This window comes from Pleurodeles waltl, chromosome 8 (assembly GCF_031143425.1).
Source record: "Pleurodeles waltl isolate 20211129_DDA chromosome 8, aPleWal1.hap1.20221129, whole genome shotgun sequence".
Classification (NCBI taxonomy): domain Eukaryota; kingdom Metazoa; phylum Chordata; class Amphibia; order Caudata; family Salamandridae; genus Pleurodeles; species Pleurodeles waltl.
Window position 1 is genome coordinate 1,510,543,345 of NC_090447.1, and position 16,780 is coordinate 1,510,560,124.

The 16,780-nt window shown below is 43.6% G+C and overlaps 1 protein-coding gene across 4 annotated transcripts in view; it reads right to left on the reverse strand.

Annotated features, from left to right (window-relative positions):
- Positions 1 to 8,719: 8,719 nt before the first annotated feature.
- Positions 8,720 to 16,780, reverse strand: part of CFAP44 (cilia and flagella associated protein 44) — a 382,521-nt gene continuing 374,460 nt past the window's right edge. For all 4 annotated transcript variants that reach the window (XM_069202788.1, XM_069202786.1, XM_069202785.1 and 1 more), the window contains one exon: positions 8,720 to 9,827. In XM_069202788.1, the coding sequence (XP_069058889.1) occupies positions 9,639 to 9,827 (189 nt within the window). In that variant the 3' untranslated portion in view covers positions 8,720 to 9,638. The remainder of the gene's footprint in view (positions 9,828 to 16,780) is intronic.

The following is a 16,780-nucleotide window of genomic DNA, read 5'->3' on the forward strand; positions in this document are numbered from 1 at the left end:
GCTTTGCCTAGCGAGTCAGTTGTGTAAAGTCTGCAATGAATTGGAACTTTGCTGCATCTCTCCTGTCGATCACAGCTTGGGAGAGGATGGTCCAGGCCTCCTCCGGAACCTGTGGCAGCATTTGGGTAACCGTGGCCCACAGAATGAGGAAATAACTGCCCAAAAAGCATGCAGTGTTCACAGATCCCAATTCTAGGCTGGCAGAAGAAAACATCTTCTTCCCTAATTAATCCAGCCTCTTGGATTCCCTATACAGCGGAGTGATAGTGAAAGTGCTTTGGGAAGTTGAGGTTTGGACCACTAAGCTCTCAGATGTAGGGTGTTGCATGAGGTAGATTGGGTCCCCAGGTGCAGGGTGATGGCAGTGGGCAATGGCCCCATTCATAGGAGCCCCTGTGTTGGGCTTGGACTGGGTACCCTAAAGGACATTATAAAGATTGTACTCTTCTTATGATTTCCAGATATCATTTTTGAATTAATTGACATCTCCAGCAAAGCTCGTTTTGCCCTCTAGCTCCCTCGCCTCCCAGCTCCTTCTTCCTTTCACCAATGTCATCAGCATTCCCACACTCTATTTGATGTCATCAACATCTCCCACATTCTAATCCCTTTCCCTTTAAAATACCTAAAATTCAACATTATAACATTCATAACATGTTCTTACAATATAAACTAAAAGATATTGTTATGCTTAGAACTACTATGGATCCCAAGTCTTGAGGCGCTTCCTGAAGGTCAGGAGGTCCTGGGTCAGACGTAGGTTGGCGGGGAGGGAGTTTCAGGTTTTGGCGGCAAGGTGGGAGAAGGATCTGCTGCCGGTTGTGGTCCGGTTGATGCGGGGGATGGTTGCGAGGGCGAGGTTGGTGGAGCGGATCTGGCATGTCGGGATGTGGAAGTTGAGACGCTTGTTGAGGTAGGCAGGTCTGGCATTGTGGAGAGCTTTGTGAGCGTGGATCAGGAGTTTGAAGATGATCCTTTTGTTGACTGGGAGCCAGTGGAGGTCTCTGAGGTGGGCTGAGATGTGCTTGTGGCGAGGGAGGTTGAGGATGAGTCGTGCTGAGGCGTTCTGGATGTGCTGGGGTTTCCTCTGGAGCTTGGCCGTTGTTCCCGCTTAGAGGGCGTTGCCATAGTCCAGTCTGCTGCTGATGAGGGCATGGGTGACCGTTCTTCTGGTTTCAACGGGGATCCATCTGAAGGTCTTGCGAAGCATGCAAAGGGTGTTAAAACATGAGGATGAGATGGCGTTGACTTGCTGGGTCATAGAGAGCGATGATTCCAGTATGAAGCTGAGATTGCGTGGGTGGTGGGTGTTTGGCCAGACCCCAGAGTGGCAGGCCACCAGGAGTCATCCCATGCTGATCTGTTGGAGCCAAAGATGATGATGATAAAGGTTCCACCATCTCTGTAAAATTTTACAAACTCTGAATATTCTGCAAGTCCCAGAAACTTTTAAATTAGTACTCGGCCTCAAAGCTTTCTCTATCGCAATTATAACACTTTTTTTTGGTCTGATTCCTTCACCATTTATGATATGCCCCAAATATGTTACTTCTTTCTTTCTAATTTGGTACTTCTCTTTCTTAATCATCAATCCACGTTTCTCCAAACTTTTCATGACTTCCTCAAACAATCGGTCATGTTCACTTAAAAACTCTCTTACAATGAGAATATCATCTCGGAAACAAAATACTTGATCCATGTCTCCAATGATGTTTTTCATTATCCTTTGAAATACAGCCGAGGCAAGACCAAAGGCATTCTTTTTTTACTGAAAAGCCCCTAACGGGGTAACAAAGGACGTTAGGTGCCTAGACTGCACATATAGATTAACTTGATGATACGCAGCTGACATATCCAAAATGCCAAACATGAGTCCTTTGCCTTTCCTAGTTAGCATTTTGATATATTAGGAAGCGGCTGTCTATCCACCCAAATATTCTTATTAAGATCACAGGGACCCTCCCTCTTCTGGTGCTACAACAATTGGCGCAAGCCATTCAGAGGCCTCAAAAGGTTCAATAATCAGTTGTTGCAGTCGTTTATCTAATTCCTGTTTCAAAGTTTGGAATATTTAGTGTTTTATGAACCACTGGGCTTGCTTCCTTCTTCAATATTATCTTGTAAGAGAAACCTTTTAATAGACCTAACCCATCAGAAAATACTTTAGGATATTTCTGTATTAAGCGGTCTTGAACTTCCACATCTACCTCTTCCATTTTATCCCTTTCTGCCAACATCACAGTTTCTTAGCATTAGGATTTATCATCATTTCCAAATCTCTCTGATGACACCATCCTAATAAATCTGACCCATAATCTGTAATATTATTCTGCCATATACACCTTTTCCCTTACTCTAATAGTCATCCACTCATCCCTAGAATCTCTATTCTCGTTCCAGCATTACCGACAATTTTCAAATCCGGTTGGCAGAACAGAGAATCTTTCACCCGTTTTAACTACTTTTCATACATTCCTTTGGAGATGAGGGTAAATAAACTTCCTGAGTCCCCCCCATACGTTTGACAAAATATTGTTCAGAAATATTTTACAATGCTGCTTTTCCAATCTATCAGTACTTTCAAATTTCACACTGTGTGCTTTTGTTTTCATTTTACCTTCTGATTGTAGGCACTCATTAGAAGTACCCCATCCTTCATTGATCGTTGGATTACCTCCTGAATGCTTTCGCATGTGTCTTGGATTTGTTGGCCAATTACCCAAATTTTGTTGCTGACCCTGCCTTCAATTTAGCTTTTGCATCATATTGCAATGTGTCCCCTTCTACCACAATTACTGCAAATTGCATTCCTGGCTGCACACATCGCGCTGGATGCAGTATGTCTTGGAGCACCACACTGAAAACATGTCACTTCTCTCCAAGTACTACTCCTTTGTTTCACGTTTCATTCCACTTTAAATTTCGACATTTCTACTATCCTCCTCACGTCAGTACTCTTTACTTTTCTTTGTTTCTTGTACAACTCCAATCTTGTTTTTTTGCACCCTCCTTTTTATCAACCCTGTGTTATCTCTTTCTTTTAACCACATCACTGTGTGCCCCATTCCCTTAGCTACTTTTATATCTTCTTTCAAATTTGGGTCTGTCAGCAGAAGTCTTGTTTTCTTGCTATTAGTGCATCTTACAATCTGATCCCTTAAGAATCTGTCAGCTGTTCAAATCAACAGATAATGCCAAACCTCTTAATGTTGCTACATATGATGCAGTGTATCTATCCACTATTTGTATCCCTAAAAAAACTTATGACGTTCCAAAACTAAATTAGTTTTAGGAGTAAACTTAATGTCTAACATCTGCATGGACATATCAAATACATTATTAGGCTGACCGTCACCCATGCCCAAAGAGACCTGTGGCAGATAGATCCTCATCGATTCTTCTCCCTTCAATGCCTAGCGAAGAAGAATGGCTTGACGCATAAGGGGACCATATCAATCACCTCCAATGGCTAACATGTATGTGATGAACACTTTCTTCCACTGCTTCCATGGTACTGGAGGCTCTCCCGGTGTTGATAGAAAAGGTGGAGGTGATGCCATACTTTGATCTGCCATTTTACCTGTGAAGGAACTTAATAAAATAAACTAAAATATACATTTGAAAGAAAAAAATCTATATAATAAATTAACAAACTACCATAACAATCTAAAATAACAACACAGTCATGTATGTGCATGTTTGTAAGTACCCTTAAGTTCTTCAACGTTGTTCTGTTTCCTTGTTAAACATGCATAAACAGAAGCGAGTCCTTTTACCATTATAGTTGTTTTACGTGCCAAAGCTTTCCTCTAAAACAAGCCTCCTTTCTGCCACTCACGGCTGCTGTCACAGGCTGATCGTTTTTTTCATGGGCATTCGTTTGGATACTGCACATGCAAGTAAGTGTGTACATTTCTTTATTTATTCTAGCTCACACACGTATTTTCAAACAACCTCAGTCTCCACTCTTACTTAAAGTCAGCACGCATATCCATTTGCGCTTGCCTGACTCAGCGCTTGCGTCATGCTGCAGGTAGAAGTATTCTTTGCTTGCAGGTGCACGTATTTAATTAATGTTTTTTTTTTCCGGTTTCAGGACACGCGTGTCGCACACGCTGGCGCATGCTACCGGTAAAGGATGTTTACCGCCTATTTCCTCGTGCTTGCTTGTGGTACCGGCATAAATATTTCTCACGCACAGTGTCTCATGCCGCTTGCCAATTGTTCTGTGTCACTGCGCTCCTCGCGCTGGCCTCGTGTAGATCTCTGCCTCGCGCAGTGGCCGATAACAGCAATTGAGACTCAAGCTTTAAAATGGCAAATAGGCTTAAGCTTTAAAAAAGGATTTGGCAAAGATTAAGGGCCATATTTATACTTTGTGACGCAAAACTGCGCTAACGCAGTTTTGCGTCAAAAAAATTAGCGCCGGCTAACGCCATTCTGAAGCACCATGCGGGCGCCGTATTTAATCAATGACGTTAGCCGGCGTTAGCTGCCGGCGCTGCTGGTGTGCGTGGAAAAAAACGACGTACACCAGGCAGCGCCGGCGTAGGGGGATATGGGGCTTGGGCGTCAAAAAATGGGGCAAGTCAGGTTGAGGCAAATTTTTCGCCTCAACCCGATTTGCGCCATTTTTTCCGACTCCCAACCCCCATAGAAATGACTCCTGTCTTAGCACAGACAGGAGTCATGCCCCCTTGCCCAATGGCCATGCCCAGGGGACTTATGTCCCCTGGGCATGGTCATTGGGCATAGTGGCATGTAGGGGGGTACAAATCAGGCCCCCCTATGCCACAATTGTTTTTTAAAAAAACACTTACCTGAACTTCCCTTAATGTCCCTGGGATGGGTCCCTCCAGCCTTGGGTGTCCTCCTGGGGTGGGCAAGGGTGACAGGGGGTGTCCCTGGGGGCATGGGAGGGCACCTCTGGGCTCCTTCAGAGCCCACAGGTCCCTTAACGCCTGCCTTTTGCAGGCGCTAAAAAACGGCGCAAAAGCGGCCGCAGTCATTTTTTTTGACCCGCCCACTCCCGGGCGTGAATTTTGCCCGGGAGTATAAATACGACGCACAAGCCTCGGAGTCAGTTTTTTAGACGTGAACGCCTACCTTGCATCTCATTAACGCAAAGTAGGTGTCCACGCAAAAAAATGACGCAAACTCTATGGACTTTGGCGCTAGACACGTCTAACGCCAAAGTATAAATATGGAGTTAGTTTTGCGTCGGAATTGCGTATAAAAAAACGACGCAATTCCGGCGCAAACGGAGTATAAATATGCCCCTAAAAGTCTGTCAATCAAAAGCCCAAAGGCATACAAGCACACTTGCTTAGTCTCACAGGAGTTGCTTGGTGATAGTGTTTATAGTGGTTTCCATGGGTAGAGAAGTCCATTGTCTGTCCCCTGCACAGTTGCTTCACTCGTCGCCAGTGTAAAAATTGCATTCATCTTATGATTTCCAGATATCTTTAGTTGAATTCATTGATATTTCCAGCAGAGCTCTTCTCCCCCTCCAGCTCCCTCACCTCCTAGCTCCTTCTTCCTCTCACCGATGTCATCAGCATTCCTGTATTCTACTTGATGTCATCAACAACTGCCCACGTTCTAATTCCCACAATATGCTTTTCATTACACATGTTCGTGAGGGCATCAATGAAAGGGAGAAGGGGTTTGGATGTGGATAATCCCGGTTGCAGCACTTCTATCGAGAGATTAGTATTGACTGCTACCGAGTGCAGCTGAAGGTCTAGGAGTTCAGCTGCACTCCACACCGCCATTGCATAGGAAGCTCCCTCTGCCATAGGCATGGTAGGAGGAGAACGCATACCATTATCTGGAGAAGTATCCAGTCCAGTGGCTTCAGCCAGATCCTCACACAAGTCCTTGTATGGTTCTTCTTCATAGGGCTGGTATTCTAAAGTGTCCAGCAACCTCTTCCAGTCTTCTGACAGATGCTGGTCTGGATCCAGGACTGGATCCCTGTGGGCCCATCGGCGCCGGGACTGCAGCTGAAAGTGCAGAATCGAATGGGGCCCCCTCTGATCCCCATGGGGCCCAAACGCGTGCTGACGGGGTTGGTCTACCCAAAAATGAGATACATGGCCTCATAAAACTCAAAGTTGGGCAGCGGTCACATTGGCAGTTGTCTTTGTCCGATTCTGCTACAAAGTGAGAACCACCAAGTAGAACACACTCGACCAAAGGCTACTGACAGAATTATCAAACAACATTCCCCCCCCATGGGGACTACCTACAGTCCTCCTTAGAGAATTTACAAACTACCAGGCTGGAAGAACTCCCAACATCCTTTAATGCCTTCATAAAAAACTTTAAGAAATGCATGCATGATCTATCCCTGGAAGACAAAAATGCGTTCTCAAAGCAAGTGTACTCATGGATCATCATTGACACCTACAAAATACAGGCGCAACAGACATATCTAGGATCTATCTACTCTTCCTACATGAAAAAGAAACTAATGTGCATGTGTTTGGGAGCCTTTCCAACTCTTGACTTGTGCCCAAAATGGTTCCTAACTGAAAGAAATAACTCCTGCAGAGGCTGCAACCAAGCCCCCCAAACCATCATGCACATTACATGCGCCTGTCCAGCATTCCTGAATGAGAGTCGACACTTTTTGCACTGCGGTTTTAAAATATTAGGATTGCAAACGTGCCAGAAAGCTGTAATTGCATGTTTTTAAAGGGAAGCACAAATCTTAATGTGCAGACGATTAAATTATTGACACAAATTGCAAAAACAAAATAGCATCAAAAAACCCAGATGACTAATCTCGCCGCCAGAGTGCAAAATGGTCAGATTCCTCTCAAAATATAATCATTTTGTTTTATAATGAGTCTCTCAGATGAATTTTATAGTAGCTTATGCAACTTGCGTCTATTGTGATACTCTGCCAGGAACAACAAGTAAATCGTTACACAAGACTTTCACAAGGATTTTTTACTGTAACTCTAATGATGAATTTTATTTGTGTATCTTATGTAATGGTTTTTATTAATTAAGCATAACGTAAATAAGTAAATAACCATAAAATATATATATATATATATATATTTAATTTTAGTACTTCCTCTACCCCGTTCCCCATCCTATACACACTCCCCATGGCACATTCCATTTTAGTTCCTTCTATTCTTTTACCTCCCCTTTCCTTCCTTTAAACCATTCGTCTTTTACACTCAGGCTTTACTCTTTTAATTAACTTTTACTACTTCCCCCTATCCTTTCACATTTCCCCATCCTATACACTTTGCCTCAGTTACTTTACACCCTTCTGTTCTTTTATCTACCCTTCAGTACTAGGCTCTCCACCTCCTAGGGCCGCCCTAGATCAACCATCGAATTAACTTCTACGTCTTAGCAAGACAACTACGCTCCACCTTGCTAAACCTCGCACACACCCCCCCGAATCCACAGCAGAGACCGCCCCTTCTCCTACACAGCAGCCAAGTTGTGGAACGGCCTACCTCTCCACCTCCAAAAAGCTCCATCTCTGGCGGACTTCGGAAGGAGACTCAAGACGTGGCTTTTCGATGGAGACCCTGCACCCTCAGCACCCAGATACCCTTAGGGGTGATAGTGCTGCACTTTACAAATACTACAATTGATTGTCTGAATACTCATTCATCTTCCACCCGGTCACTTTGCTCTTTTTTTTAGATTTGACTTTTAATTCTACCTTTCTATGTTTCCTCAACCTATACACTCATCCCCTGTTGCCGTTCCACTCTTTTACTCATCCTTACCTTTCTTTACTAAAAATAGGTCTTATACTCCCCTCTAACCTTTTTTATACTTTTACTACTTCTCCCACCCATTTAAATCTTCCCCCCATCGTTCCCATTAACCTTCTGCCTTTTACTCCCTTCCATTTCATTACCCCCCTTCCTTTTGTTTAGTACCCATGCAACTTCTACTCTTCTTGCTTTACTCCTTTTTTATCGTCACATTTCCCTGTACCCTTTGTATGCTTCACCATCCTATATATACCCTCTGCTCTGCTACTTGTTCCCCTTTTACTTCCTTTCCTTTAATAGTATCTGTAGTATTCCCAAATGCTATACGTCTTATTTACTTTTACTACTCCCCACCCTATTTACATTTTCCTCCATTCTATACATCCTCCCTTTGTGAACTTCCCTCTTTTACTCTTTTCTATCCTTTTACCTCCTGGAAAGCAGGAAAGACCAGGATTTAACAAGCCATTTCTATATATTTTCCCTAATTCAGGGTGATTATGCACACATTTACCTCCTGCTTTGAGCAGCAGGAAAATGTGTGGAGGAACTTATTAGAATATAAGGTTCACAACCAAAAACGTATTGAGTGAGGTGTAGCCACCTCGGTATGCTGCTCCAAGCGACACGTAATGAGTCCCTAATTCTAAGAAAATCCAAACTGTTAAAATCTTTAATTCTAGACTTAAACTTGCACTCCTAAATCTATATTTTTAGGTCTAACAATAGCTCCTTAACTACACCACGCTGAATAAACCAAAACATCCAGGGAAAATCCCAAACCCTTAAAAGAGAATTTAAACCTCTAAATCTAATCATTAACACCTACACCCAAGCATAATCTTCAACATTTATGCATTCCAACCTTAAAACCTTTAAAGCAAAATATGATAAGCACAAATTACAGCAGGCCACATTCCAGCAAGTCCAAATAAAGTGGGCACAAACGAGAAGGGGTGACTTAATCAGCATAAATAAACAAATCCCATTTTATTTTAAAAAGTTTTACAAGTGCCCCACCCAGCTTCCCGCGGGCAACAAATATAAAGAAATACAAAAGCAGTCTGGTCACCTAATGGTACAGCAAAGTCGATCTTTGGAAGAGTGTAGTCTTTGTCTTATCTTTTAGTCTTAAGGGGAGTGTAATTTTTATCTTATCTTCAAGTGTTAGGAAGAATGTGGTCTTTATCTCATCTTCAAGTCTTAGGAAGACTGTGATCTTTGTCTTATGTTCAAGTCTTAAGATGACTGTTGTCTTTAGCTCATCCTCAAGCCTTAGGAAGATTGTGGTCTTTACCTTATCTTCTGCTCAGTCAGTTCCTATAATATGTCTGTGCTTTGGTCAAAACCCCAGATATATACATCAAAACTGTTGATAACAGCTGTTTGTGAGCTGGTATGAGACCCACTGAAGTACACTACAGAAATTCACCGTTGTTTGGTTGTGGCCAGGGTGCAGAAGTGAACGTTATCTCATCATAGTGTTATGTTGACCCTGCTTTTCACGCCCAAAAACTTGAGGGTCCATCCTTCACCTCTGTGCACAGCTGACCCTTCTATGCCAAGGTATCTTGATGGGGCACGAAGAGCCATTCTTCAACAAATGTTCTCAAGATGTCCAGGACTGATGCAAAGCCTTTTAATACAAATAGGCTGAGATGGAAAGGCAGCAGCAGAGGTGAGATCTGCCCTTCTAGGTAGAGGGATATTTGAAGGAAAAGTACAGCACACAGCCTATGGAAGACAGACAATCATGTACAGAGAGAGGCAATGGCTAAAACAAGTCCAAAAAATATTCAAGAGAGGAGTGTAGAGCACACGAGAGGACAGGAGAAAAGAGGAAAGAGAATAGTAACGTACAGAAGAGGAGAGAGCCCAGGTGCTCTAAACACAAGTCCCACTGCTCTGTGGAAGTGGTGGTTGAGCAGGGGGGAGGATGCTTCCACCCTTTCGGGACAAGAGGCAGATTTCTTCCTTCAGAGCGTCGATCTCCAGGAGTTGAACCTCAACCAGTTCGATCAGTCTCTCTTTGTCTTCCAGGTCAGCTCTACGTGGACCTCGGAACTCTTCTCCCTGTGGAGGCAGTAAGAGAGAGTTGTGAGGAAAGGACTTGTAAAGCATAGGGGAGAGGGAGAGGCAGAGAGAGAGGAAAAGTGTGAGAGAGGGAGAAAGAGAGAAGAGAGAATATAAGAGAGACTTGGCAGCAATGGAAAGAGGACACAGAGAGAGAGACAACAGAGAAGAGAGTGCAAGAAGAGAGAGAGAGAGGCTACAGAGAAGTGAACGTGAGTAGTAAAGGGAAAATGAGAAATAGAGAGCGCAAGAAAAAAAGAATGACAGGGAGAGAGAGGATAGCAAGATGGCAGAAAGGGAGAGATAGAGACAAGACATAGTCAGAAAAGAGCTATACAGAGATAGAGAAAGAAAAGAGTAAAAGAGTAGAGAGAAAAGAAAGCAAGGGAGAATGAGCGGGATGAGGGAAAAAGATAGAGAGAGATGTGAGAATGTGAATGTGAATGGCAGAGAGATATGGAAAGAAGGGGAGAGAAAGAGCGATAGAGAGGAAAGAGAGTAGGAGTGAGTGAAAGAGAAAGCGAGACAGTAGAGGTCAGAGGGAGGAGGAGAGATGAAGGGAGAGATGAGAGGGAGAAAAGAAGAGGAGAGGGCTGGCAATATTTAGGGTGAGAGAGAGAGGAGGGTTAGAGAAATGGAGAAAGGGAAGAAGAAAGAGGGCAAAAAAAGGTAAAAGAGTATACAGGAGGAGGCCGTACAAAGGAGAGAGGGAGGTAAAGAATGAATTAAACAGAGGAAGACATAGAGGGCCAGAATCCATCTGTGAAAGTAGGAGCAAGGAGAGGCCCAAGTCACTAGTGGTAAAGAGCAGAGAGAGGAGACACTGAAAGAGTAGATATAAAGAGTAGTGAACAGACCCACATAATTTAACTGCAAAGAGAAAGAAAGAGAGAGGAAAGAAGCAAAGACAGACAGACAGATAAGACAGCAAGGCAAAAGAGTAACATAGCTGGAAAAAGTAAGGAAGCAAACACTGGGGTAATGTATGCCTCAGCACAAAAAACACAGGCGTAATTATAACACTGATGTACAGTGAATGTAACACCGATAAGAGATGGCATACTTGGAACCAGCTTCAGCACCACGGTGTTGAACCAAAATGGTGCCTAGCTCTTAGAGACAAGGAACACACTAACATGCATAAAGTTCTTTCCATTACAGGTAATATACATCATGTTAACACCATCATACATCCATATGGCATGGTGAAGTGTATGTAATATTTCAAAAGGGAAACACCCGGAACAACGACTCCTTAACCACGAAGTCATGGAAAACGAAAGCGAAACAACGGTTTCGTTTTCCACGACTTCCTGGTTTTCGTGTCTTAACCACACATGTGTGAACCACGTACATGCATGGTTAAGGCAAAGAAGAAGGGAGTCTACGCAGTGAAGGAGGAGTTAAGTTGGGCTGGGACTGGTTTTTTTTTTGGGGGGTGGGGGGCTCGGGGTGATTAGGGTTTAGGGGTGGGTTGGGGTGATTAGGGTTTAGGGGAGGGGGGTTGGGGTTGTGGTAATTTTAGGGGTGGGGGTTGGGGTGGTTGTGGGGGTGGGGGGTCGTGGTAATTTTTAGGGGTGGGGGGCTAGGGGGGAAGCATGCTGGAACCGTGCATGCTGATCACTAAACCTTTACCAGAAAAATTGTTGTAAAGGCATTCGTGGTAAAGGCATTAGTGATACCAACGAGTTTGTTGTTACAAACTCGTTGTTGAGCCATGGGTGCTTGAAGCACTCGTGGTTTCGAGATATAACCATTTCAAAAGGAAGGGTCAAGAGGTAGTGTACATGATATATATTACATTCCGTAGCAGTGTGCATACCTGGGAAAAAATATCACTGGGATTTGCAAACCCATGCATCACTTGAACAACACTTGAACACATGGCACCAGCCTGTGCTCCAGGGCAACTTATACTATCTATACATCTTTAAACAGTAGCAATTCTGTGCCTTATGGTATGATCTGCTATTTTCTAATTTTCGACCCCATGTAATGATCTATGTTTATTGTAAAGCACATTCGCGTAATATCTGCGCTATATAAAAATACATAAATAAATGCTGTGGGTCTCATTTAGAGTTTGGTGGACGGGTTACTCCATCACAAACATGACGGATATCCTGTCAACCACATTACGATGTACGTAGGACATAATGGAATCATAATACGGCGGACGGGATATGCATCACATTTGTGATGGAGCAACCCCATCTGCCAACCTCTAAATTAGGCTCTAAGTCCGCAAGATGGCAGAGTAAGTTTATGATTACCGCTGATATCTACAGGTCACAAATTTGAAACTCAGCAAGGCCAGTTCCGCCTTCTATCCTTCTGAAGTCTGTTAAATGAGTACCTTCTATTTGGTATTTTTTGGGAGGCAATCCATTCCATTGCTTCTTTGCTTCTCTGTGCCATTAAGAACAGAATCAATCATAAGCAAATGAGTCTTGCCTCCACTCTTCGAAGAACAGTCCAGCCTAAGCATCATGCTAATGTTGTAGACAAGCAAATAAACCATGGAATACCAGTAGTTAAGACCTGGTCAATCACTTTCTGTTTATGTCTTTTATAGAACTTGTAACTAAGAACTTGCAAATACGGAGTACATTTATCTGACCAGTAAATCATCTATGATTAACCAGATTTCACATATGCAAAGAAGGATCTAGGGCCAGATGTAGCAACAATAGGATTTGCGACTCGGAAATTGCGACTCCGAGCGACTCGCAATTTCCGAGTCGCAAAACCTAATGCAGAAAGGTGTCTCAGACACCTTCTGCAAGTCGCTATGGGGTCGCAAAGAGCCACCTCATTAATATTAATGAGGTGGGTCGCAAATTGAGGCCCCATAGCGACTATGGGCACTCACTGACATGGAGGCCTGCTGTAGTCAGCAGACCTCCATGTCTGTGACTGCTTGTTAATAAAGCATTTTTGTTTTTCAAGTGTAGCCCGTTTTCCTTAAAGGAAAACGAGCTGCACTTAAAAAAAAATCTGAAACCTTTTGTTTTGGTATTTTTTCAGGGCAGGTAGTGGTCTCTTGGACCACTACCTGCCCTGAAAAATATTTTGGGGTCCATTCACAAAGGGGAAGGGGTCCCATGGGGACCCCTTCCAATTTGCGAGTGGGTTACCATCCACTTCAAGTGGATGGTAACTGCGACTCCATTTGCGACCGCATACGCGGTCGCAAATGGAATTGCATACCACTGCGAGTCGCAAATAGGAAGGGAACACCCCTTCCTATTTGCGAGTCGGAAATGCATTTTGCGAGTCGGTACCGACTCGCAAAATGCATTTCTGCATAGGAAACTCCGGTTTGCGACTCGCAAACAGTAATTTTTGCCGTTTGCGAGTCGCAAACTGGTTCCTACATCTGGCCCCTAGTTCTCCCAACAATAACATCAGTAGCACCAGCATTTATTTAGGTATGTAGCATCTGCTATCCTTATAGTGCAAACCTACATAAAAGGTAGCAGAGTGCTGTTCAGGGGCAAAGTCAAAGAGACAGAGAAGAAGTGAGTGGGCGGCAGCTGGGTTTTGAGAGTGGAAGCAGAACTTGATGGACCCAGCCACCGCTCACTGACAGGAGAATGAGACAATGATGTGGAAGAGGCAGAATGAACCATATCTCATCCTTCAGAACAGAAGCAGTAGGCAACGGATATCATCTTATTTACACAAGGCTCAGCAAAGGTTTCTGGGATTTAGACAAAATGAAGGATTTGTAGAGAAATACTAAAAAGAAGCAAGGAGAATACTGTGGGGAGCCTGATCAGTCCAGTTTGTTTGAGCAGTAGCCTCCCAATAGTCTGAGCTTACCCTTGGCATGTGAGGGTACAAGTTCATCTAAGGTGCAAGGGATGGCCCAACCGGGGGTCGTTCAACCACAGGACATTTGCCTGAGAAAATATTTGTTGTGCTAACATTTGCCCTTTAATATTCAGCAGCCAACTTTTGTTAGGCTATTTAATTCGGTAATCAGACGCCTTTGCCTCATAGCAAGATGGGCTCCCAGAGACAGAGATTGTCGAAACAGCTATATTTGTAGAAATAGTGGACCACCAAGATCCATGTACTGTACCACTGTAGGACACTAAGTGGGTTATTACAACTTTGGAGGAGGTGTTAATCCGTCCCAAAAGTGACGGATATACCACCAGCCGTATTACGAGTCCATTATATCCAATGGAACTCGTAATACGGCTGGTGGTATATCCGTCACTTTACCGTCACTTTTGGGACGGATTAACACCTCCTCCAAAGTTGTAATAACCCCCTAAGTCCTAGTTTCACTACACCTTATGATCTCATTCCTTTACCAGCCACTTAGAGGTGTAAAACATATACCTTATGAACTACCAGTAGAAGCCACCGATAATAACTATGTTATGGTGGGGGTGTTGCTTAATTTTAGAGATCACAGCTTTTTAATAAATACGGTTTGAAGAGTTTATCCAAACACAGATTACTTACATTTTGTGAGCTTTGTAGAGCCTGAAAGGGGTTTGGACCAAGACCCAAGAACAGCACATGAAATATGTACCTTTACATGCTGTATACGTCCGGCTAGAGGCAGAGCATTTTAATTGCCTGGACTTTGGATCATAAATAGATGAGGATGGGTTGCAAAAGATAAGGTATGTTATGGGTTGAGTATGTACTGCTGTTGGAAAATAACCGGGAGTTCCAGTCTGACGATGGGGAACTATTCTATCTTGTGAATCTATGAAAGATCCAATGATGGAGAACCTGAATGATCAGCACTCAGTTAGTCTTCAGGCTAGGTTTGCCTTATAAAAATGTAATATGCTATAAAAGTTGTATAGACCGACTGGCATCCAAAATCAGGCATCCTAACTCTAAGGACAAGTAAGGAGAAGCAGACTCAGGCTTGTGACAAAAGCCAAGCTTTACATTTTTTTTTTTAACAAAACAGTGCAAGAGATGGTCTTAATTGCAATGGGCAAGGAGCTCTACAGCTTAGCCACATGAAAAGATGAGTGGGCTCTGGAAAATGTCAACTGAAATGAGTTTGCAAGAAGTATGTGGATGCTGAATGCAGAGGACGAGGGGGCAGAGAAGGCACAAATCGGTGTTCGAGATATGTGGAACCAAAACTGCTTATGACTTTGTTAACTAAACCAAGAGATTTGAATACTAGGCATTTATAGACAGAGAATCAGTGTAAGTGTAAGATGAAAGGACCTAGCAGCATGAGGGAGAAGGCTGAGGAGGAGGCAGGACACTGAGGAAGGATTCAGACTAAGTATGGTGTCCAAAGGTGACTGAGCAGAGAAGCTGGACTGAATCTTTGCAAAATCAGGGAGATAGATTTGATCAAAGTTCCTGGGAAGGTTCTATGGAGTTGTTGTCAGCAACTGGTCGCAAAAAGCTTTTGATTATAGTAAATAGGTCACAGGATGAGTTTTCAGCCGTAGCAATTTTTCAGGAGTAGTAAGAGGAACGTTGAGCACGTATGAGTCTTTAATAGTTTTTAATAAGTGCTTTCTATGTGGCCTCGGTATCTCACAGACGTTCAAGGGTTTGCAGTGCCACTTAGCATTACACAACTCCTCAAAAGTGCTTAATTTGAGCCAGTGATTTCCAGAGCTCGGCCCGGCACTTAATTGTAAACACTGGCACTTATGACAGCTGCCACATAGTGGCGCTGTTTGAGTAATTTAGAGAAGAGCAGAACAACACTTGTTAATTAATTCAATATACATTGAAAATAGCTAATACTTGTCGCCCAAGCCAGGCTTATAGCTCTGGAGGCCTCGAACAGTCTGAATTGTCACACTTGTAGCAGTGTAATGGTTAGTAGTTGTGTTGTTACTGTCATTGGTAGGTTTGACAGTGGCGATGGGTGGTGCAAGCTGCGGTGACCTACTAACGAGGGCTTTGCACTTATTTATTACAAATTAAGTACTGCTCCTCAGTGTATCATTAGTGCCATTGGAGCACTGCTACGGGACAGACACAGCTTGTGTGGTGCTACGGTAGGCAGGATACAGGAGATCCATTTATTGGCAGGTGAGATATCCCTGGCATAAACACAAGGCATTTCATAGACAGCATCAAGCAAGCAGAGTGAGAGTTTTTGGGCCAGGGTTGAAAAGGAACGGGCCCATGAGAAAAGCTGATGTTATTTCTCCCATGCCAAAAATCCTGTAAGCAGTTGAGCAATCAATGCAGCTACGCAAATGACAATAAAGTGCTGCACAAAGAGTATCAAAGATGCACCTACACCACATTTTCACACAACCTCAGCTAGGACCAGGGCCATACGGTGGCAACATATCACTCCCTAACATGCAGTGTGTCGCTGACCTGCGCTGGAAATGCGCATGGGATAGCGCATCCCTTCTTATCCTCAACCAGAGGGACCTGCTGCAGCTCAACAACTGACACCCAACACCTCATTAGTTAGCCGTGGATCCATCACAAATTCAGCAGAAACAAGGATGCAATGGTAAATGTACCCAAAGCGATAAGATACCATGCCAGGGGCAGATGTGAGTTATTTATATCATTTATAAAGTGCAGCGATTGCCTGAGGGCGTCTTGGCGCTAGCCTGTGCAAGGGAAGTGACGAAGGAAGGATATAAAAGGCAGGAGCCAAATATTTCAGTAAAGCCTGGACTAATATTGTAGCACTTAAAGCCAAGTTTTGAGATGCTTCTTAAAGCATGTCAAGCTAGGCTGATTTTTTTAACTGGATGGGTTAAACATCCTGTGAGCTGCACATGAACAAATGGAGCCAATGAGAAGGTTGTCTCTTGAACCAACAAGCTGCTGGAACTGTAACACAGAAAGCCTGCCGCCCACTGGAAGAGTTTCCATTTGACTGCAGTACCGTGACACACAGGGATCTGACATGTTCTTGGGTATGGAAAGTATGTTTTGCTTTACAGAGTCATCAAATACTGAGTATCTGTCTTTCTCTG